At 42.7% G+C, this 23,487-nt stretch overlaps 1 protein-coding gene across 1 annotated transcript in view; it reads left to right on the top strand.

The window, feature by feature from the left end:
• The window catches only part of LOC110524270 (DNA-directed RNA polymerase, mitochondrial), a 101,037-nt gene extending 82,350 nt beyond the window's left edge, over positions 1 to 18,687 (top strand). The window contains exons 17-21 of the mRNA XM_036978023.2: positions 11,589 to 11,687; positions 12,211 to 12,283; positions 13,701 to 13,792; positions 16,098 to 16,171; positions 17,733 to 18,687. Coding sequence (XP_036833918.2) covers positions 11,589 to 11,687; positions 12,211 to 12,283; positions 13,701 to 13,792; positions 16,098 to 16,171; positions 17,733 to 17,782 — 388 coding nt within the window. The 3' untranslated portion in view covers positions 17,783 to 18,687. The remainder of the gene's footprint in view (positions 1 to 11,588; positions 11,688 to 12,210; positions 12,284 to 13,700; positions 13,793 to 16,097; positions 16,172 to 17,732) is intronic.
• Positions 18,688 to 23,487: the final 4,800 nt, after the last annotated feature.

The raw sequence follows: 23,487 nt of genomic DNA, 5'->3' as shown, positions 1-23,487 counted from the left end.
TAATATTGAAATGGAAGGAGTATCAGACCACTGCAAATCTACCAAGACCTGGCCGTCCCTCTAAACTTTCAGCTCATACAAGGAGAAGACTGATCAGAGATGCAGCCAAGAGGCCCATGATCACTCTGGATGAACTGCAGAGATCTACAGCTGAGGTGGGAGACTCTGTCCATAGGACAACAATCAGTTGTATATTGCACAAATCTGTCCTTTATGGAAGAGTGGCAAGAAGAAAGCCATTTCTTAAAGATATCCATAAAAAGTGTAGTTTAAAGTTTGCCACAAGCCACCTGGGAGACACACCAAACATGTGGAAGAAGGTGCTCTGGTCAGATGAAACCAAAATTGAACTTTTTGGCAACAATGCAAAACGTTATGTTTGGCGTAAAAGCAACAGAGCTGAACACACCATCCCCACTGTCAAACATGGTGGTGGCAGCATCATGGTTTGGGCCTGCTTTTCTTCAGCAGGGACAGGGAAGATGGTTAAAATCGATGGGAAGATGGATGGAGCCAAATACAGGACCATTCTGGAAGAAAACCTGATGGAGTCTGCAAAAGACCTGAGACTGGGACGGAGATTTGTCTTCCAACAAGACAATGATCCAAAACATAAAGCAAAATCTACAATGGAATGGTTCAAAAATAAACATATTCAGGTGTTAGAATGGCCAAGTCAAAGTCCAGACCTGAATCCAATCGAGAATCTGTGGAAAGAACTGAAAACTGCTGTTCACAAATGCTCTCCATCCAACCTCACTGAGCTTGAGCTGTTTTGCAAGGAGGAATGGGAAAAAAATTCAGTCTCTCGATGTGCAAAACTGATAGAGACATACCCCAAGCGTCTTACAGCTGTAATCGCAGCAAAAGGTGGCGCTACAAAGTATTAACTTAAGGGGGCTGAATAATTTTGCACGCCCAATTTTTCAGTTTTTGATTTGTTAAAAAAGTTTGAAATATCCAATAAATGTCGTTCCACTTCATGATTGTGTCCCACTTGTTGTTGATTCTTCACAAAAAAATACAGTTTTATATCTTTATGTTTGAAGCCTGAATTGTGGCAAAAGGTCGCAAAGTTCAAGGGGGCCGAATACTTTCGCAAGGCACTGTTTATGATGAGAGAGGGGAGTACAAGTTGAGGAGGGAGTTATGTATCAATGCAAAACAACAGATTAAACGACTAGTTAATTGTATTAGTTATAATATAAACGTTCAGTAGAACATTAACAAAAAAATGAAGAAGAGAATGGGTAGATCAAGTATTTTGTGTATCTTTTCATGGTGGGGAAAAAAGAGGTGTTGCAATCTTATTTAATAGATATGTGTGCTTTGCCAAGAATAAAGTGTTGAAGGATAATCAGGGTAGATGAGGGTAGTGGGGACAGAAATTAATATTCTGAACTTGAATGCATCAAAATGAGGACTGCCCAGGGTTCTTTAAAGATATCGTAACTGTAATCGTGGACAATGCAAAAGGGATGGTTATTATTGGCGGGGACTTTTAATTGCATACAGAATTACAAGCTTGACCGACTTCCTGCTGAGCACAGTCCACATTCTAAGAAATCTAAAGCCCTGGCTGCCATGATGAATGAACTGGGGCTTATTGATACTTGGCGTTCAAAGCATTCCAGAATAAAATACCATTTTTTTTCTCAAAGGGTCATGGCAGCTACTCCAGAATATACTTATTTTGTATATCCAAGCAGTATTTACATAAAGTAAAGTAATGCAGCGTTGAAAACTATATCGGACCCCAGTCAAGTATGTCTAAAGATACATCTAGGAAGGGAGAAGCACTTTAAATTTTGTCTCCATATTGACATAACATATTGTAAAGCAAGAGTTACAATGAACATTTGAAAGATTACTTCTTTTTTTTAATAATGATGTATCATCAATCCATTTTGTGGGAAGGGGCAAAGGCGGTATTAAGAGGTAAGATAATTGCTTTGTCTGCCAAATTAAAGAAGCAGTGTATTGACAAACAGCAGCGTTTGGAGGATAGTTTAAAGAGACTTGAACGAGAACATAAAAAAACAAGGGAAGATGATACATTGCATAAGTTGAATGAATGTCAACAAAAGTTGTTGTGTTATGTTATGAGATGTTAAGAGATGGGTAATAGAGACAGCTGGTTGTTAGCCTTCCAGCTAAGAAAAGCCCAGGCTAGCAGAGTAGTCCCTAAGATAATTAATCCCTTCTCTAAAGCAGAAGTCTCAAAGCCAAGTGACATTGCGGAGGTGTTTGCAGCATATTATAAAGACCTTAATGATTCAGCAGAACAAGACCATAAACAAGAAAACATTTGAACCCTCTTGTCTAACCTAAATATCACAAAATGATCACAGGAAGATTGGGCCGAAATGACACGGCCAGTTATAGAGAACGAGGTTGAGTAAGCCATCAAGAGATTGCAAAATAATAAATCACCAGGGGACAGATGGATACTGAGGTGAAGACCTTCATTGAGGATATTAGCCTGGCTTTGTGCAGAGTATATAACTATGCATTATCAAAGGAAGACCCACCCAAAACATGGTCAATCATAACAGTAATCCACAAGGAAGGTAAAGATCCTTCCCAGTGTAGCTCATTCAGGCATATTAGTCTCCTCCCCACGGACCCGAAATTTACTAAGAGAATTCAGAAACATATACAGTAGGGAAACTGATTAACCCGGTTCAGACAGGTTTTATACTTGGCAGACAAATTACTAACAATATTAGTAGGGTATTAAACATTCAGTCACTGGCTAAGGGTAGACAACAAACAGCAATGCTTCTCTGCAACAGCCTTGCTTCTCAGCCTAGATGCGGAGAAGGCATTTCATACTGTTGATTAGTTCTACCTAGAACAAACACTTTTGAGAATGGGATTCATTCCATTGGTTATTAAGGATTAGAGTATGGATCCCCAACCCTATATCCAGGGTTAGAGTGAATGGCTACAGCTCACAATTCATTTCCGAGAATACCCCTTCCTTCATTACCGTTTTTAGGCCCATTACATTGGAGGAAGGTTAGATTGAAGACTGAATGTAAAAGATACACTCTTAAGGTATGGACAGCAGTCCATAATGGCAGAAAGGGTTGATCACAATTGACCCTTTGGTTAGCCCCAGAATTCCGGGGAACCAACAGCAGCAACTGGATAGCAACGGACATCAAGTCCAACACCTCGGAAAAACTCACGTTTATATTGCATGAAAGCCAATGAGGGCTATGGCAAAAACGGAGAGTTTTCATCCAAAAAAAACATGTTTAAATTGATAAATAATTTAACAGTGTACCAGAAGTACTTGTCCTTGTGATTCCTGAAATGCATAGCCTGTTGAAGTATTTTTTGAATACAAAATTATACTTTTGTTACATTGTTTTCCACCAAACGTTGCTAATACTAAATAGCTTGCTAGCCACTCAATAAAATGTATGTTCTCAAAATGTACAGTACCAGTCATAAGTTTGGACACAACTACTCATTCAATATTTTTTCTTTACTTTATTATTTTATACATTGTAGAATAATAGTGAAGACATCAAAACTATGAAATAACACATATGGAATCATGTAGTAACCAAAAAAGTGTTAAACAAATCAAAATGTATTTTATATTTGAGTTTCTTCAAAGTAGCCACCCTTCGCCTCGTTGACAGCTTTCCACACTCTTGGCATTTCACTTATTCTACAATTTAGAAAATAATAAAAATAAAGAAAAGGTGTAGGTGTCCAAACTTTTGACTGGTACGGTATATATTTATACTTGAGTCTTCAAAGTAGCCACCCTTTGCCTTGATGACAGCTTTGTAAGGGCTATTTGAACTCCAAGACTGTTGGAAAAGCATTTCTGATGAAGCTGGTTGAGAGAATGCCAAGAATGTGCAAATCTGTCATCAAGGCAAAGGGTGGCTACTTTGAAGAATCTCAAATATAAAATATAATTTGATTTGTTTACTACATAATTCCATATGTGTTATTTCATAATTTCGATGTCTTCACTATTATTCTATAATGTAGAAAATATATTTTAAAAAATAAAGAAAACCCTGAATGAGTAGGTGTGTCCAAACTTTTGACCGGTACTGTATGTTAGCTAGCTAAGTTAGCAATGTTATGAATAAAACTCCCATTTTCTGTCAACATCAGGGTATGATTTTAGAGCACTTGCTAGCTAGTTTGCTCCAAATATATTTATAGCTTTCACTGCATGCTGACAGTGAATTCAGAGCCATTCAGTGGCTAGCTATACTACAAACATCATTTTACCAGGTTCCCTTTCCCGTGAAGCAACAATCCACCACAACATTACCCAAGAGTTTCCTGATTAGCAAGGGGTAGTCTGTTTAATTTCATTGTGTATTAGAAACACAGTTTGAGATCATTGTGAGGGCATTTCGCCAGTGGTTGAATGGGGAATTGGGCTTCCTGGGAAAATGCTGTCTGAGGTTGCAACAGTAACCAAGGGGGGTGGGGCTTAGCGAAGGGTCAATTAACCAGCTTTTTGAAGCGAATGTTCACAAATCTTTTACTCTGCTCCAAACCAAATATGGTCTACCTGCAAATGACATGTTTAGGTACTTCCAGATAAGACACAACCTAATGACACACAAGAAATGGGAGGTCATAAAAAAATTGTCATTCAGTGTCAAGCAATATTTCATAAACATATTGGAAGGTCAAATAACCCCAAAATATGTGTCTCAGTTATATAAATGGTTTCACACGCAGGATGTGAAAGGAAAATGGAAACTAGAGATGAATTTGGTGGTGGAAGATCAATCATGGGAGAGAATTTGTGAAAGTAGTCACAAATGCACTAGTTTGACTGGAAAGTGAAAATTAGATACTTTGGAACACCTTTCTTGATAATGAAATTGTATGCTGGGGGGGTGGGGGTGGGGGGGGGGGGGGCTGTTGACCAATAGGAGACCACACACATATCTTCTGGTACTGTCCAAAGTTTACAGGGCTTCTGGAAGAACATACAAAAATAAGTAGTGAAGACACTCCTAGACATTAGTTACCACTGGAATCACTTTTCATTGTATTGGGAGCAGTACCTTGTAACCTGGATGATAAAAAAACAAATGTACATGTCAAGGGAACTGTTAGTGATTGGGACAGAAAATGACTACGGCCAATTTGGCTCAAACCACAGCCGCCAACTGTAAGTCAAAGGACTCAGAGACTGAAAAATGTGTATGTAATGTCAATTATAACAGCCGGGTTGCGACTAAAGACATGTTGTACCCTGCCAAATAACTGTATAGACAAAAACAGGAACGTGTGTGTTAATTATATTCAATGACATTGAGGTAAACTGCTGTAATTATTATTTGTATAACTTACAGTATTTTTGTCCTTTTAGGGATAGTTTGTAAGAAATGACTTTATTTCTCTCTCTCTCTCTTTCCCTCTGTCTCTTTCTCTTCCAAAAACATGACATGTTTTATAATGTATAATGTATATGTGAACTTTTTGAACTTGAAAAGGAAAGATATGTTCAAAACAATGGGGCCATCTGCACCAGATGGACAGACGGACGGACAGACAGGCCACTGATAGCCCTGGGTAGGGTGGCATTTGGGCTAAAATGTCACCGCTGAATGATTTCTGTAAAAGGGCCATTGAATGTGTGATTAGTATCAGAGGTAGAGCTGGAGGTTAATACACCGTGGTTGTTGTTTGTTGGGTATTTGGTTTGAAACTTTTTTTTAAAGTAGCCTATACATATTCCTGTGCAACATAGGAAACTAGGCCTAGTTGAGATAGTTAGTGTAAATCTTTGAGTGCCTACCTACACTATAACACAAAACACTAGAGCTGTATCACTAAGACTGGAAAAATGCATATGGGTCATTTCTAACTTTAAAATAAAAAGTTAATTTCATACTCTGTTCTTCATAATGTCCATGCTGACTGACAGCCACACACGTTTTGTGACTATTTCATCCAGCTCGTGATTGCTGCTGTCTGTATCCTACTGTCTGATCCCTCAGTGAGGTGAGGCCTATGTCTTGTGACAGTCTCCCCATTAGTCTGAGGTGTGCCGCTGACATCGAGAGAGACCATAAATACCTCACTGACATCGAGAGAGACCATAAATACCTCACTGACATCGAGAGAGACCATAAATACCGCACTGACATCGAGAGACCATAAATACCTCACTGACATTGAGAGAGACCATAAATACCTCACTGACATCGAGAGACCATAAATACCTCACTGACATTGAGAGAGACCATAAATACCTCACTGACATCGAGAGACCATAAATACCTCACTGACATCGAGAGACCATAAATACCTCACTGACATCGAGAGACCATAAATACCTCACTGACATTGAGAGAGACCATAAATACCTCACTGACATCGAGAGACCATAAATACCTCACTGACATCGAGAGACCATAAATACCTCACTGACTGAGACCATAAATACCTCACTGACTGAGAGAGAGACCATAAATACCTCACTGACATCGAGAGAGACCATAAATACCGCACTGACATCGAGAGACCATAAATACCTCACTGACATCGAGAGAGACCATAAATACCTCACTGACATTGAGAGAGACCATAAATACCTCACTGACATCGAGAGACCATAAATACCTCACTGACTGAGAGAGAGGAGACAGATTGACAGCCTTCTGTCTGACCTGACATTCACCGCCACACACGAGCACGGCGACACAACAAAAAGCTTCCTCCTCTTTATCTCAAACTAAAGTGTGTGTGTGTGCTTGTGCGCGCGTGCGTGCGTGCAGAGGGATGCTGCTGCTTATAGAGTTATTCCTCTCAACTTAGATTTCTGCCAGAGAAAGTATCCGTATTTCACAGTCTGCCAGTTACAGCCGAGCTCAGCATTCCCTCCTCTCTGCTGATTTCCCCAGCTTTCACTCGTGTACATACACACAGCTTTGTTTTCGTGAATTTTCAGGACTTTTTGCGGAGCAAAAATTTATTCCCATTCAAAATCCTATTTTTCTTAACTCCTACACCTTAACCCTAAACTTATCCCTAACCTTAACCCCAAACCCTAACCCGTAAGCCTAAAATAGCATTTAAAACAAATTCAGGACATGAAAAAAGTCCTGGCTTTACAGAATGTTTCCTGTTTTCCTACTTTGTCAGGACGTTCTGGTGATTAGTCAGGACATTCTGGTCCTGATAAGGCCGGAAAACATGTACTGTACACACGCGCGCACACAGTATAGGCCTTAAAAAGGCCTTTATTAGGGTAAGTAAGTGGTGTGGTTGGCTGTGTCTCTCCTGTGCTTACAGGCCTCTAACCATCTAACCAGACGTATGTGGCAGGGTCTACAGTCAATCACAGATTACAAAAAGAAAACCAGCCCTGTCGCAGACACCGACGTCTTGTTTCCAGACAAATTAAACAACAACTTTGCTCACTTTGAGGACAATGCAGTGCCACTGACACTGCCCACTACCAAAGCCTGTGGGCTCTCCTTCTCCGTGGCCAACGTGAGTAAAGCATTTAAACGTGTTAACCCTTGCAAGGCTGCCGGCCCAGACAGCATCCCTAGCCACATCCTTAGAGCATGCGCAGACCAGCTGGCTGGTGTGTTTACGAACATATTCAATCAATCCCTGTCCCAGTCTGCTGTGGCCACATGCTTCAAGATGGCCACCATTGTTCCTGTCCCCAAGAAAGCTAAGGTAACTGAGCTAAACGACTATTGCCCCGTAGCACTCACTTCTGTCATTATGAAGTGCTTTGAGAGACTAGTCAAGGACCATTTCACCTCCACCCTACCTGACACCCTAGACCCACTCCAATTTGCTTACTGCCCCAATAGGTTCACAAACAACGCAATCCCCATCACACTGGACACTGCCCTATCCCATCTGGACAAGAGGAATACCTATGTAAGAATGCTGTTCATTGACTACAGAACAGCATTTAACACCATGGTACCCTCCAAACTCATCATTAAGCTCGAGACCCTGGATCTCGACCCCACCCTTTGCAACTGGGTCCTGGATTTTCTGATGGGTCGCCCCCAGGTGGTGAGGGTAGGAAACAACATCTCTACCCCGCTGATCCTCAACACTTGGGCCCCAAAAGGGTGCATTCTCAGCCCTCTCCTGTACTCCCTGTTCATCCATGACTGCGTGGCCATCCACGCTTCCAACTCAATCATCAAGTTTGCAGACGACACTACAGTGGTAGGCTTGATTACCAACCGTGACGAGACGGCCTACAGGGAGGAGGTGAGGGCCCTCGGAGTGTGGTGTCAGGGAAATAACCTCTCACTCAATGTCAACAAAACAAAGGAGATGATTGTGGACTTCAGGAAACAGCAGAGGGAGCACCCCCCCCATTCACATCGACGGGACAGTAGTGGAGAAGGTGGAAAGTTTTAAGTTCCTCGGCGTACAAATCACGGACAAACTGAAATGGTCCACCCACACAGACAGTGTGGTGAAGAAGGCGCAACAGTGCCTCTTCAACCTCAGGAGGCTGAAGAAATATTTCTTGCCACCTAAAACACTCACAAACTTTTACAGATGCACAATCGAGAGAATCCTGTCGGGCTGTATCACCGGCTGGTATGGCAACTGCTCCGGCCACAACCGTAAGGCTCTCCAGAGGGTAGTGAGGTCTGCACAACGCATCACCGGGGGCAAACTACCTGCCCTCCAGGACACCTACAGCACCCGATGTTACAGGAAGGCCAAAAAGATCATCAAGGACAATAACCACCCGAGCCACTGCCTGTTTACCCCACTATCATCCAGAAGGCGAGGTCAGTACAGGTGCATCAAAGCTGGGACCGAGAGACTGAAAAACAGCTTCTATCTCAAGGCCATCAGACTATTAAACAGTCATCACTAACATAGAGTGGCTGCTGCCAACATACTGACTCAAATCTCTGGCCACTTTAATAAATGTAATAAATTGATTTAATAAAGGTATTACTAGTCACTTTAAATAACGGCACTTTAATAATGTTTACATATCCTACATTACTAATCTCATATGTATACAGTGCCTTGCGAAAGTATTCGGCCCCCTTGAACTTTGCGACCTTTTGCCACATTTCAGGCTTCAAACATAAAGATATAAAACTGTCATGAAGTGGAACGACATTTATTGGATATTTCAAACTTTTTTTTAAAATCAAAAACTGAAAAATTGGGCGTGCAAAATTATTCAGCCCCCTTAAGTTAATACTTTGTAGCGCCACCTTTTGCTGCGATTACAGCTGTAAGTCGCTTGGGGTATGTCTCTATCAGTTTTGCACATTGAGAGACTGACATTGGAGAGGTTGGATGGAGAGCATTTGTGAACAGCAGTTTTCAGTTCTTTCCACAGATTCTCGATTGGATTCAGGTCTGGACTTTGACTTGGCCATTCTAACACCTGGATATGTTTATTTTTGAACCATTCCATTGTAGATTTTGCTTTATGTTTTGGATCATTGTCTTGTTGGAAGACAAATCTCCGTCCCAGTCTCAGGTCTTTTGCAGACTCCATCAGGTTTTCTTCCAGAATGGTCCTGTATTTGGCTCCATCCATCTTCCCATCAATTTTAACCATCTTCCCTGTCCCTGCTGAAGAAAAGCAGGCCCAAACCATGATGCTGCCACCACCATGTTTGACAGTGGGGATGGTGTGTTCAGTGTGATGAGCTATGTTGCTTTTACGCCAAACATAACGTTTTGCATTGTTGCCAAAAAGTTCAATTTTGGTTTCATCTGACCAGAGCACCTTCTTCCACATGTTTGGTGTGTCTCCCAGGTGGCTTGTGGCAAACTTTAAACAACACTTTTTATGGATATCTTTAAGAAATGGCTTTCTTCTTGCCACTCTTCCATAAAGGCCAGATTTGTGCAATATACGACTGATTGTTGTCCTATGGACAGAGTCTCCCACCTCAGCTGTAGATCTCTGCAGTTCATCCAGAGTGATCATGGGCCTCTTGGCTGCATCTCTGATCAGTCTTCTCCTTGTATGAGCTGAAAGTTTAGAGGGACGGCCAGGTCTTGGTAGATTTGCAGTGGTCTGATACTCCTTCCATTTCAATATTATCGCTTGCACAGTGCTCCTTGGGATGTTTAAAGCTTGGGAAATCTTTTTGTATCCAAATCCGGCTTTAAACTTCTTCACAACAGTATCTCGGACCTGCCTGGTGTGTTCCTTGTTCTTCATGATGCTCTCTGCGCTTTTAACGGACCTCTGAGACTATCACAGTGCAGGTGCATTTATACTTGATTACACACAGGTGGATTGTATTTATCATCATTAGTCATTTAGGTCAACATTGGATCATTCAGAGATCCTCACTGAACTTCTGGAGAGAGTTTGCTGCACTGAAAGTAAAGGGGCTGAATAATTTTGCACGCCCAATTTTTCAGTTTTTGATTTGTTAAAAAAGTTTGAAATATCCAATAAATGTCGTTCCACTTCATGATTGTGTCCCACTTGTTGTTGATTCTTCACAAAAAAATACAGTTTTATATCTTTATGTTTGAAGCCTGAAATGTGGCAAAAGGTCGCAAAGTTCAAGGGGGCCGAATACTTTCGCAAGGCACTGTATACTGTATTCTATAGCATCTACTGCATCTTGCCTATGCCGCACGGCCATCGCTCATCCATATATTTATATGTACATATTCTTATGTACATCCCATTTGTGTGTACAAGGTAGTCATTTTTGTTAGATTACTTGTTAGATATTACTGCACTGTCGGAACTAGAAACACAATAATTTCACTACACTCGCATTAACATCTGCTAACCATGTGTATGTGACCAATAAAATGTGATTTGACTTGACTAACTGTTACTAAAGTGCTTGAAGCTAAACTCCCAGTCTATCCCATTCCCCATAGAGACAAAGTTAACCGCATAGTTTTCAATCGCATAGATTTCAGAGTAGGTAGAAGTTACCCCTAAGCACTGATACAGGCTTGGCTATTTTCTCCATCACTCTGGCCAGTTCCCAGCCAAACGGCGTTACATGGGAGTGGAGTTGACATCTGTATAGCTGGCATGCCTATGTCTAGTCTGTGCTGCTGGGTGCATCCCAAGCTATTATCCCCCTGTACTCCATCCTCATTACAAGTGCACTGGATCAGTGGGTTGGGAGGTCAAGGCCCAGGCTAATGAGGATAATGTGTGCATATACAGATTGGGAAAGTGCTCACTTTCAGCAGAGGTCGATGCACATTTACATTTCTCCAACCCTTCAGTTGGATGACAGTTGCCAAAACAGCTTCTAATACTGCAATGTGTTTTTCTTTTCTCGCCAACACCCAATTAGCTGGAGGCTTGCACGGGAATTTGGAAGTTTAGAGTGCAGTTGTTATTGGCGAGATGCCCGCTGTCACGTGAACATCTGTTCTGTTGTTTCTTTGTCACTCATACATAATTCATATTGATCTACCATCAGTGATTTATGGACTTGGAAACTGGCTTTTCAGTTCCTTGCATCATCAGGGACTTCATGGTGGGGGGGTATGTGTTGGTGTGTGAGAGAAACATAGTTAGCGTGTGACTGTGTGTGTCTTCTCCTGTTGTGAATAACTGTCCTGTTTTTCATCCACAGGAGACCAGACACTGTGAAACAGAAGAATGCCTTCCCTCCTAACTTCATCCACTCTCTGGACTCCACACACATGATGCTGACTGCTCTCTACTGCTACAGGTACACTAAGGCCTAACCTATAACCTCTGACCCACACCACACTCTACAACAGGGATGGGGAAACTGGTGGCAGGCTGCATCCATTTCCAAGGAGGTCTCAACTTGCTGTTGAGAGTTAGAAAATTAGAATAGGCCTATTTCTAAAATGTGGTTGTGCATCAGCAGTTGTTCTCTTGTCACTCACTGACATTCACTCAATTATCTAAACTTTTAGTAATCGTGGACGAATTAATTAATTTATTTTCTTAGTCACTCTCACTCAGATTTTTCTGCACCCTATGGCAAACTGAGTAGAGTTGCAGGAAATAAGCTGTAGAATTGCACATTTTTCTCTCCGGTCCATGGAAAAATGTGTAGAATTGCAAGAAATGAGTTATAAAATTGCTACATTTTCTCTATGCCCCATGGCAAAATGTGTAGAATTGGGGCCCGGCAACCTCATGTTACGGTATCCAGTTTCCACCACGATTTCCTTCCACCACGTCTAGCCCTAGTCTCTTTCTTCCTCTGTGTGCTTCTCCAGCGCCGGCCTGACGTTCGTCTCCGTCCACGACTGCTTCTGGACCCACGCCATCACAGTCGACACCATGAACAAGGTACGTCATCTTCATTTTCTTCTATCACCTTCATTCCTCCATTGACCTTAGCACACAGCTCCTTGTGGCTGGGTGGGGTAGTATACTTAAGCAATAAGGCCCAGGTCAGGTGTGGTATATGGCCAATATACCACGGCTAAGGGCTGTTCTTACGCATGAAGCAACGATGGGGGCCTGGACACAGCCCATAGCCGTGGTATACTGGCCAAATACCACAAACCCCTGAGTTACCTTATTGCTATTATAAACTGGTTACCAATGTAATTAGAGCAGTAAAAAAATAAAGGTTTTGTCATACCCGTGGTATACAGTCTGATATACCACAGCTGTCAGCCAATCAGCATTCAAGGCTTGAACTACCCAGAGTATAATACCCCGTATAGGCCTTCCCTGGTGGCCAGAGTCAATTACTTTACACCACTGGCTGCCTGGCTGTTAATACATGGCTTTACAGCTATTGGCAGCAGACAGCACCATATGTCCCAGAGTTGCATCCTGTTACAGAGGGCCATTACGGAGTATAGAGGGCTGTGTTGGCCTGTCCTTTTTAGCGTGACTCCGAGGTGTTAACAACACTAAATTGAGACGCTCCGAGGTGTCAACAACACTAAATTGAGACGCTCTGTTGAGATCCAAAATGGCCGAATTACCATAATGGTATTTCTGTGTGAATTATGTTAAGGAAAGTGCTATTTCTTCATCCAATCTCCAATAATTAGCATTGAAGCGGGTTTTCACAGTGTGGTTATTTCTTGTCATGTTTAAATCTCAAAGTGCCCTTCCCTCATTACATAGCCAATTGAACACAAAGGCTAGGGGCAGCACTTTAAATATATTGGTCCGCACCTTAACATATGACATAGGATTTTATATTATCATATTTCTATTCTTCAGGCAAGCATTAAATTGGCACCGACCTGGCAGTATAAATGAATGGCCCCAATCATTCTAGCTAGTCTCCTATCCCTTTCCTCCTCCATTTCTACCTCTACCCCCTCTTCTCCTTCTCTCCTCCTGTCCTCCCCTGTTGTCTATGTAGTATCAGGGTCTGTGACCGGTCTCCTCTCCTTCCTCTCAGAGGGATTGTGAGCGTTTCATCAACCTAGTTTAGATCTCCCCAGTCACACAATGGAGACCGACGGCACTGGAGAGGACAAATGGAGCAACCCCAATGGAGATCATTAGCATAACTCAAGTCAGCAGTGTGACTTCGAGTCCTGTGTCAATGAAGCTGGAGAGTTGAGTAGTGTTGTTGGTTCTGCTTGTATCATGAGGACAGAGTGAGTGACTCTCTCGGGTTGCCAGATCACTCTAGAACTCCCAGTACAGTCAAATGCCAGTGTTGAATAGAGTGATTGCTTGAGTGCTGGGAGTACAGTAGAGTGACTGTGTGTGGTGTGCTCTCTTGGGTTGCCAGGTTTGCCGGGAGCAGTTTGTGGCACTGCACAGCCAGCCCATCCTTCAAGAGCTGTCCAACTTCCTACTGAAGAAATACTGTTCTGGGCTACAGTAAGTTTCTACACACCACACACTGGACCACTGATACACCACACTGGGACTGGCAGTTTAGTATGCTTTATTTAGCTATAAGATAGGAGGAAAGGAGCATAGAGGGAAAAAAGTGTTGGGGAGGGGAAAAACCTGACTTTAAATGTCTTTATATGCAAACCTCGCCTATTTTGTGCATTTACCAGAACGTGTTATTGCACATTGAGCATTTTTTACTGAGAATACATAACTCAACAAAAAGTAGATTCAACAGCACTGCCGATGAACCTTTCACTTTCTCTCAGCCATGTATGCAAAGAATGTACAAACATTCATCTACTTGGGAGTTTACTGCTGTGGTCTCTCTCTCACCCTGTATACGCTATGTACTTGTTAAGCCTTCAGACACTATTCAGACCCCTTGACTTTTTCCACGTGTTACGTTACGTTAGTCTTATTCTAAAATAGTTTAAATTGTTTTGGGTTTTTTTCCTCATCAATCTACACACAATACCCTATAATGACGAAGCAAATATAGTGTTTTTTGTTTTGCAAATGTATAAAGAATAACAAAAATGATAGTACGTTTACATAAGTATTCAGACCATTTACTCCGTTCTTTGTTGAAGCATCAAGTCTTCTTGGTTATGACGTTACAAGCTTGGCACACCTGTATTTGGGGAGTTTCTGCCATTCTTCTCTGCAGATCCTATCAAGCTCTGTCAGGTTGGATGGGGAGCGTCACTGCACAGCTATTTTCAGGTCTCTCCAGAGATGTTCGATCAGGTTCAAGTCCGGGCTCTGGTTGGGCCACTCAAGGACATTGACACTTGTCCCGAAGCCACTCCTGTGTTGTCTTGGCTGTGTGTTTGGGGTTGTTGTCCTGTTAGAAGATTAACTGAGGTCAGACTGAGGTCCTGAGCGCTTTTCATCTCTCTGTACTTTGCTCCGTTAATCTTTCCCTCGATCCTGACTAGTCTCCCAGTCCCTTCCAGTCCCTGCCACTGAAAACATCCCCACATCATGATGCTGACACGACCATGCTTCACCGTAGGGATGGTGCCAGGTTTACTCCAGGCGTGACGCTTGGCATTCAGGCCAAAGAGATCAATCTTGGTTTCATCAGACCAGCAAATCAGGTTCTTGGTCACCTCTTTGACCAAGGTCATTCTCCCCTGATTGCTCAGTTTGGCCGGGCAGCCAGCTCTAGGAAGAGTCTTGGTGGTTCCAAACTTCTTCCATTTAAGAATGATGGAGGCCACTGTGTTCTTGGGGACCTTCAATGCTGCATAAGGGTTTTGGTACCCATTCCCAGATCTGTGCATCGACACAATCCTGTCTCGGGGCTCGTTCGGACAATTCCTTCAACCTCATGGCTTACTTTTTGCTCTGACATGCATTGTCAACTGTGGGACCTTATATAGACAGGTGTGCCTTTCCAAATCATGTCCAATCAATTGAATTTATCACAGGTGGACTCCAATCAAGTTGTAGAAACATCTCAAGGATGATCAATGTAAACAGGATGCACCTGAGCTCAATTTCGAGGCTCATAGCAAAGGGTCTGAATACTTATGTAAATAAGGTATTTCTGTTTTTTATTTGTAATACATTTGCAAAAATTCTAAAAAACCTGTTTTCACTTTGTCATTATGGGCTATTGTTTGTAGATTGATGTTTTTTTTATTTGTTTTAAATGTATTTTTAGATTAAGTCTGTAACTACACAAAATGTGGAAAAGGGGAATGGGTCTGAATACTTTCCTAATGCACTGTAGTTGCATGGTAAAGCATACACACATCGTTAAAGTAATAATAATTTAAGCACCGTAGAAGGTAAACATACTAAACTCTGGATGGGCTTTTAACTATGCTATCCAATAGAGACATGATTTTTAACGTCAACAAATTCCCAGATCCCAGACTTCCTTTGAAGGTAAATGTGTTTAGAATCTCAACAGACTACTTGTATTACAGTAAAAAAAAAAGGGCTGTTTTACTGTTAGTGAGGTTGCTTGTAAAAAGTTTTGTTTTTACGGTAATCCCCTGGGCTTGGGTTAAGTGTACATGGTATCCACACTGCTCCTTCTGTGAGGTAATTGGGCACCTCAGGCCAGCCCCTCACTCCCTGTGCCCAGGCCCCGTGAGGTCATTAGTCCCTAGGAGGAGAGGCAAGGAGAGACCGAGGAAGGCTGGAGCTTAGGGAGATGAGCCTGAGGATCCTGCACCACTATCCTGCTCTTCTCACGGGACTCCTGACCAACCTCTTACCACCACAACAACAACAGTTAAATAAGGCTTTTATCGTGTCCTCCCTTCTCCTCCAGGAGCGAGGTCAAAAGCAAAAAGTTTCTGGAGTACCGGAGAATGCTGCTGCTGCTGGCCAAAGTGCCCCAAACAGGTCAGTGTCTGTCTGTCTGTCTGTCTGTCTGTCTGTCTGTCTGTCTGTCTGTCTGTCTGTCTGTCTGTCTGTCTGTCTGTCTGTCTGTCTGTCTGTCCGTCCGTCCGTCCGTCCGTCCGTCCGTCCGTCCGTCCGTCCGTCCGTCCGTCCGTCCGTCCGTCCGTCCGTCCGTCCGTCCGTCCGTCCGTCCGTCCGTCCGTCCGTCCGTCCGTCCGTCCGTCCGTCCGTCCGTCCGTCCGTCCGTCCGTCCGTTCCGTCCGTCCCCTGACTCTCGTTCTCTCTCTGCCTCGTTCTCTCTCTGCCTCGTTCTCTCGTTCTCTCTCTGCCTCGTTCTCTCGTTCTCTCTCTGCCTCGTTCTCTCGTTCTCTCTCTGCCTCGTTCTCTGACTCTCGTTCTCTCTCTGCCTCGTTCTCTGACTCTCGTTCTCTCGTTCTCTCTCTGCCTCGTTCTCTGACTCTCGTTCTCTCGTTCTCTCTCTGCCTCGTTCTCTGACTCTCGTTCTCTCGTTCTCTGACTCTCGTTCTCTCTCTGCCTCGTTCTCTGACTCTCGTTCTCTCTCTGCCTCGTTTTCTGACTCTCGTTCTCTTGTTCTCTCTCTGCCTCGTTCGCTGACTCTCTTGTGTGTGTCTGTCTCTCTGCATCTTTGTCTCTCTCTCTATCTGCACCCAATGTGACCTGTGTGTTCTGTCCATCAGATTCTACCTCTAATTCCCACAGCATAGACATAGGGTATGATTGATAACAGCGTACGTTGTTCTGTCAGCACCACGTCCATCCATCAGTTCTGAAGGAGGCTTTACTCAACCTCTCTCTCTGTCCATCTGTAGTGGCTGGTTGGCACCGGCAGCTGAATTGCATAAAGTTGATTACCATTAATTGTCCCCACCCTCCACCCGCATTCATAATCTGTTTACATGGCTCAGGCAGATGTGGTGGTCTGCTTTGTGTCCGAACCACACAGAGGCCATCACCACGGTAACCCATGGATGTCTCCTCTAACAGGATACAGTGGATGAATACTAGCTGGACATAATCCAGGATGATTTTCTGCATCACTCCGCCAGGTTACATTGAACAGGTCGCGGTTAATTTCAGCATCGCCCATTGTTATACAACATAATCGGAACATTTAGTTCCTCTCGTGTAGTAGGTTACATGTGTTAGTTGAGATAGAATAGCTATGCACAGAGTGGGTGTCTTGCCTAGCTGTCATTTCCCCTCCTCTAAATGACAGAATCAGTATTATAATCTGGTCCCTTATATAGACGGTCAGGCCCCTCCCTACTCTTGCACTCACATATGACAGGTTACAGTCAGCAGTCTGGCCCACCTATATAATGGTAGAGGAAGCATTGACTCCTATAATGTATCTATAGGAGTCGACAGTCATGTACAGGGGCAACTTTTCAGAGTTGAATTCAATGCGGATCTGAAGATGGAGATTGATATTAGACTGATCAGTCACTCCGAATTGGACCACAATATTTGACAGATCAAAACTTAAGCAATCATCACACATCACTTTTCACTGAGGTGTGTTTGTGTTGTTTTTGTCTCCCAGGCAACTTTGATCTCCAGCGGGTAAAGGAATCCACTTACTTCTTCAGCTGAGAGGAACAGGCAGACAGGAAGCTGAAGCCAATGGAGGGAGATGAGTGGGATTGACAGGCTGTGAGGCTAAACACTGGGAGGGCTGCGTGGGGCCTGGGAGGCTGGGAGGTCTTGTCTCCCTCAGACATCGGCTGATTGATCCACAGCCCGCTGGGCGAAGCCAAGGCCTTCGGAAGCAGCTCAATCACTCATAATGTCCCAGACAGACAGCTAGCCACAGACCATTGTGGGAGGAGAGGAGGAGAGGCCAGCTCTGGAGAGGAGAGGAGAGGAGAGCAACTCCCCCACCCTGGACTGAAGATCTCAACAGAGCTCAATTATGACCCATGCTATGACTTTCTCTCTCCTATTACTGTAGTGTGTGGGTGGTTGTGAGAGAACGTTTCCGTGTGTCAATGTGTGCGAATGACATTTCTTGATGAGAATGTGAACGTTGCTTTATACTGTATTACGCTCGTGTTCCTCACACCTGTGTGTCCTCCCCTTATCAGGTATACCCCCATTACATAAAGAGCCAGAGACACTAAGCGAGACTTCTGAGTGAGCGTTGATCAACGGTGTAGCCCAGTGTGGTCAGTCTGTGCCCTCCATCCCCCCTCCTTCTCTGGGCAGAGTCGGTCGGCTCTCTCCCTCCGGCTAACACCTGGGTCATTAAAGCACATGATCCTGCCTTTCATCGATTCAGAGGCACCCAGGAAGAGATGCCCACTCTCACATTTCGAGCGATACTTCATTTACATCACAAGTTTCCAATAGAGACAGTTACTCTCACTTACAGAGAGAGGGAAGAAGATAGAAATAATGGATTGGAATGAGGGAGAAATCTGTGACTTCGTGTTCTTATTTTCACCTTTTGGAGTAATTAAGCAATAGATTTTTTTTTAAATAAACATGTATTTCTTAAAGCATCTCTTGTTCATTTGATGATAAGAGTTTTGATTGGATAATGTGTTTACAGACATGGGGGTTTATTTAATTATATCTATGCCCTTTAATTGTATCGAGCGTCATAAGATGGTCCACAAAGGGTTTGAAGAATTGCTAATCAACAAAGATCATATTTTTCTGGGCCAGTGCCCACATCTAGAGGTAAAAAAAAAAGCAGGAATGGTATCTGATCTGGGCTTCAAACGCAACAGCAGTTTCAGACAAAAGGTGTTGAGTCAATGTTCAAATGCAAATGTAGCCTAGACCCAAACAGAACTGGCTGTGAGAGGGAGGACGTCATGAAATATGGATGATCCTGCTGTTTAAAAAAAAAAAAGGCCACATTCTTTTTTTCTGCTTTTCCAGTCTGTTTAACTGGTCATTTGTTTGCCATGAATCTGGCACAGTTACAATTGTATGTAGCGTTGATGAATTATTTTAGTGTGGCAGTTGAAACGGAATACTTCGGCGACACTACTTAAACTAAACCATTTCATAAATATAGTATTACTGAACAATTCGCATGCCATCTGTCTCGTGCCATCTGTTTACCAACTCCTCATAATGTTCACAAGTGATTACAAAGAAGTAATATTTGCTCTTTAGGCATGGATACGTCCTCTTATTCTGAGCAAAGTCCTCTATCATTAACTCAAGAGCCTTGTTTGCAATCACCTCAGAGCCATCTGTATTAATTCCACACTTAGACTTGGTTCATTTTCAGATTTCAATTGAACGGACTGGTTTTTACTCGGCCATCCCCACTATGCCTCTTGCTGTGTTATAAGCCTGTTGATTGTGAGAGGTCCTCTGTTACCGTTGTGTAATTTCAATGACAAAGCAAATCAAGTCGGGGTCCTCGAATGGTCTAAAAAGCACTCCCTGCATGTCTTAGCTCTCTCTTCTCCCCGTCAGTGTTCATGTTCAAGGGCACAGCTCTGATTGTTGCTGTGAAGTGCTTTCAGGTTCTCATACACTCATGCATATCCGCTTTCACAACTTGGCCACTGACGCAGAGCACAGAGCTCTGTCTGCTAAATCTGAGCAGAGAACTAAGAAGTGATTGGTGAAAGGGTTTAATCTGTCAGACAAACAGACAGAAAAAGGCTCTGTACATGTCTGGGCTGATGGAACATGGCTGCTAGGCATGGCTACATGGAGTTTCAATAATGATCTGTGGCTGAGGTATAGTCTGTTGTTCTGATGCATTATGGCAGATTATCTCTCTCTCTCTCTCTCTCTCTCTCTGGGAGAACACCTTACAGACCAGACTAGGGTTGAATATTTTACTGGTATTTTACAAGTGTTCCATCCGAGAATAAATCACTGTTCACCAGGGTAACCTGGTATTTCCTTCCAAAACCAGAAGCGTGATTCAAAAGCATATAAATAGGCCTACGTCTGGATTTGATTAGAGATTTGATCGAAAATTCAAGCCTGGTGCTACCTGAGCCTGATGAGCCATACTTTAAATGGGATCTGCCCCTTTTTTTTCAAATTTTCGGCTAAAATGACATACCCAAATCTAACTGCCTGTAGCTCAGGACCTGAAGCAAGGATATACATATTCTTGATACCATTTGAAAGGAAGCACTTTCCTAACGTTTGTGGAAATTTGAAATTAATGTAGGAGAATATAACACAGTAGATCTGGTAAAAGATAATACAAAGAAAAAAACATGATTTTGTTTAAACCTCTAAAAACCTCTTAAGGATTCCGTAAGATCGGAGTCCCTATACTGGGACGGTTGTTGCTAACGTGCGCTAATGTGACAATAATGACGTTGTAATAACAGCAAACTTTTCAGGACATACATGATTCCATATGTGTTATTTCATAGTTTTGGTGTCTTCACTATTATTCTACAATGTGGGAAATAGTAAGAAGAAAGAAAAACCCTTGAATGAGTAGGTGTGGCCAAACTTTTGACTGGTACTGTATATATTTTTTTAAATACTATATTTCCCCTAATGTTATAGCCTACCTCCTCTTTCTCTCTATTGCTTCATTCCTTCCCAGCTTTCAACAATTAAATGAAATACGTGTTGTTGTCTTCATCATTCTAATGACATGCTTGCATAATATAGGACTAGAAATAGGTGCAGATGGCTTTCACTTCCCTTCACGAAGATTGAATGGTTATGAGTCTGAATAAATAACTGCTATAGCCTACCATCATTGCGCATTCGCTCTTCTTTCAAACTACACGTGAGCTCGATTGGCTGCTGTATTTAGCATTCAGCAAACAAGAGCTTGCATCCCTCTGAATAGTTTATTGATATAAAAAGAAGCCCGGCAAGCTATTGTAGTCTAGCTTTTTCTGCATGGGACTCAAAGAGCTAAGGAGCGTTTTCTTATGGAGAGGTCAGCGGAGCACAGGTGCTTGCATGTTGCGCAAGAGGCAAGCTATAAGTTAGAAGCTTATTATGCATAACCCATAATTAATTAGACTAATATAAAGGCTGATACTGCATTTAATTTATTACCTGAAAGAGATAGACTAGGACATATATATATATAAATCTAGAACAGGATTATCTATTTTGGATGCAATTTGAATGGAATTAAGAAAGATTTGCAAGAGAGTGTTCGCTTGTGAACTAATTTAAAGCAACAACATTTTAGTGATAGGCTGTTGTAAAACTGCAATAATAAAAATGAAGACACCTTTACAATTAAAAAATGAGGTAGTCGTCCTGAGTGGTGCAGCGGTCTAAGGCACTGCATCTTAGTGCTAGCTGCATCACTACAGATCCTGGTAGATCCCAGGCTGTGTTGGGACCGGGAGACCCATGAGGTGGCGCACAATTGGCCCAGCGTTGTCCGGGTTAGGGGAGGGTTTGGCCAGCCGGGTTGTCCTTTTCCCATTGCGCTCTACCTACTCCTGTGGCTGCCCGGGCGCAATGCACGCTGACACGTCGCCAGGTGTACTGAGTCTCCTCTGACACATTGGTGCGGCTGGCTTCCGGGTTAAGTGAACAATGCGTCAAGAAGCAGGCGGCTTGGCGGAGTCATGTTTCGGAGGACGCACGGCTCTCGACCTTGCCTCTCCCGAGTCCATACAGAAGTTGCAGGGATGGGACAAGGCTGTAACTACCAATTTGGATATCACAAAATTGGGGATAGAAAAAAAAAATGAAAAAAGGTGACCCTGAAAGCCAGATAGAGATGTGTAAATTAGACGCACATTTGGTCATTATATTACTTATAGGCTATGCTGCAGCAAATGCACGTCTACCTGTCACAAGAAAATAAAAAAAGGGATGGTGCCAGGTTTACTCCAGACTTGATGCTTGGCATTCAGGCCAAAGAGTTGAAACTTTGTTTCATCAGACCAGAGTCTTGTTTCTCATGGTCTGAGAGTCTTTAGGTGCCTAGTGGGCTGTCATGTCTCTTTTACTGAGGAGAGGCTTCCGTCTGGCCACTCTACCATAAAGCCTGAATGGTGAAGTGCTGCAGAGATGGTTGGCCTTCTGGAAGGTTCTCCCGTCTCCACAGAGGACCTCTAGAGCTAAGAGACCCCAACATTTTGAAAGGTAGTGTATGTAAATAAGGTATTTCTGAATTTTAATATTAATACATTTGCAAACATAAAAAAAAGTTTTTTTTCGCTTAGTCATTATGAGGTATTTTTTTATTTAATTCCTTTTAGAATAAGGCTGTAACGTAACAAAATGTGAAAAAAGTCCAGGGGTTTGACTACTTTCCGAAGGCGTTGTACATGTCTGCCTGAGACAGAGAAGTTGTAGTGAGAAAAATAGAGCAAACTCTAATGTTTCTAAGTGGAACAAAGACAGTAGCTCCAGCACGCTGCATCAGTTACATGGCCAAACAAGCCATGGCCAAACAAGCCATCTCCACCAAAGGGGGTAATGCTTGATAAGGAGGCTGTGTGCTTGAACTCATCCTCTCCCTGCAGTTATTTGAGTGCACTAGTACTGTTCCTATCTAGCTCCTGATTCTGTTTCCCCCAGCTACGGTTTAATGAGATGTGAGCCCCCTTCTGTTGTAAAAAAAAAAAACTTTCTGCCTTCAAAGGCCCTGAACGATGGGGTAATGGTAGTGTCTTTCTACTCCACTGCAGTCCCGGAAGGATTTCCCTTCGTTTTGACCCTCTCTTGTTCCGCTTGTCATACTTATACCTCAGTCTGTTTTATCACATTCGCAAGCCCATTTACCACTCAAAGCCCTCCAAATGTAGATGTTTTTGAAATGGTGTAGGTAACCCTCTCACCAAACACTTGACTAGTTTAACATGGAAATAATGGTGAAAAGGACATCTCAGTAAATTAACTTGTATGATATTGATTCGCTAGGGGAGGCTAGGGATATTACTAATAGATATTTAAAGGCTTAGAAACACTACATTTTACTACAGCCGTTGCTGTTGAGCCTATGTGATTGCATTACTTCAAACAATTGTTGCTTTCATGTGCCATAATCGGTAACAGTCAAGTTGGTAGATTTCTTGCCGTCCACTAAATTATTTTGCTTTTTTACATTCAAGTGAACTAAAGCAACCTGGTTTGGTTTAGCCAATAATAAACATTACGTTTTGGAATAACGTGTGAATTTGGGGGTTTTCTGTTGGGAGGAAGACTTTTTGGGACTCGTGACTCTCTGCTCGAGCTGAGAAGAGAGAAGGACACTATTTGTTGAGCTTAAACTTTTACATCTGTGAAGATATGAATTGCATTTATTTAGCAAAAAGACTGTTGCCTAATCTTATTTACATGTTACAGTCTAGAGAAATTCTAGTTTAATATCTAACTTACCT

The sequence above is a fragment of the Oncorhynchus mykiss genome, chromosome 5 (assembly GCF_057628025.1).
Source record: "Oncorhynchus mykiss isolate SJ-2025 chromosome 5, ASM5762802v1, whole genome shotgun sequence".
In the NCBI taxonomy this organism is placed as follows: Eukaryota; Metazoa; Chordata; class Actinopteri; order Salmoniformes; family Salmonidae; genus Oncorhynchus; species Oncorhynchus mykiss.
Note: the sequence above shows the minus strand (reverse complement) of the source record. Positions and strands in the feature narration are given on the sequence as shown.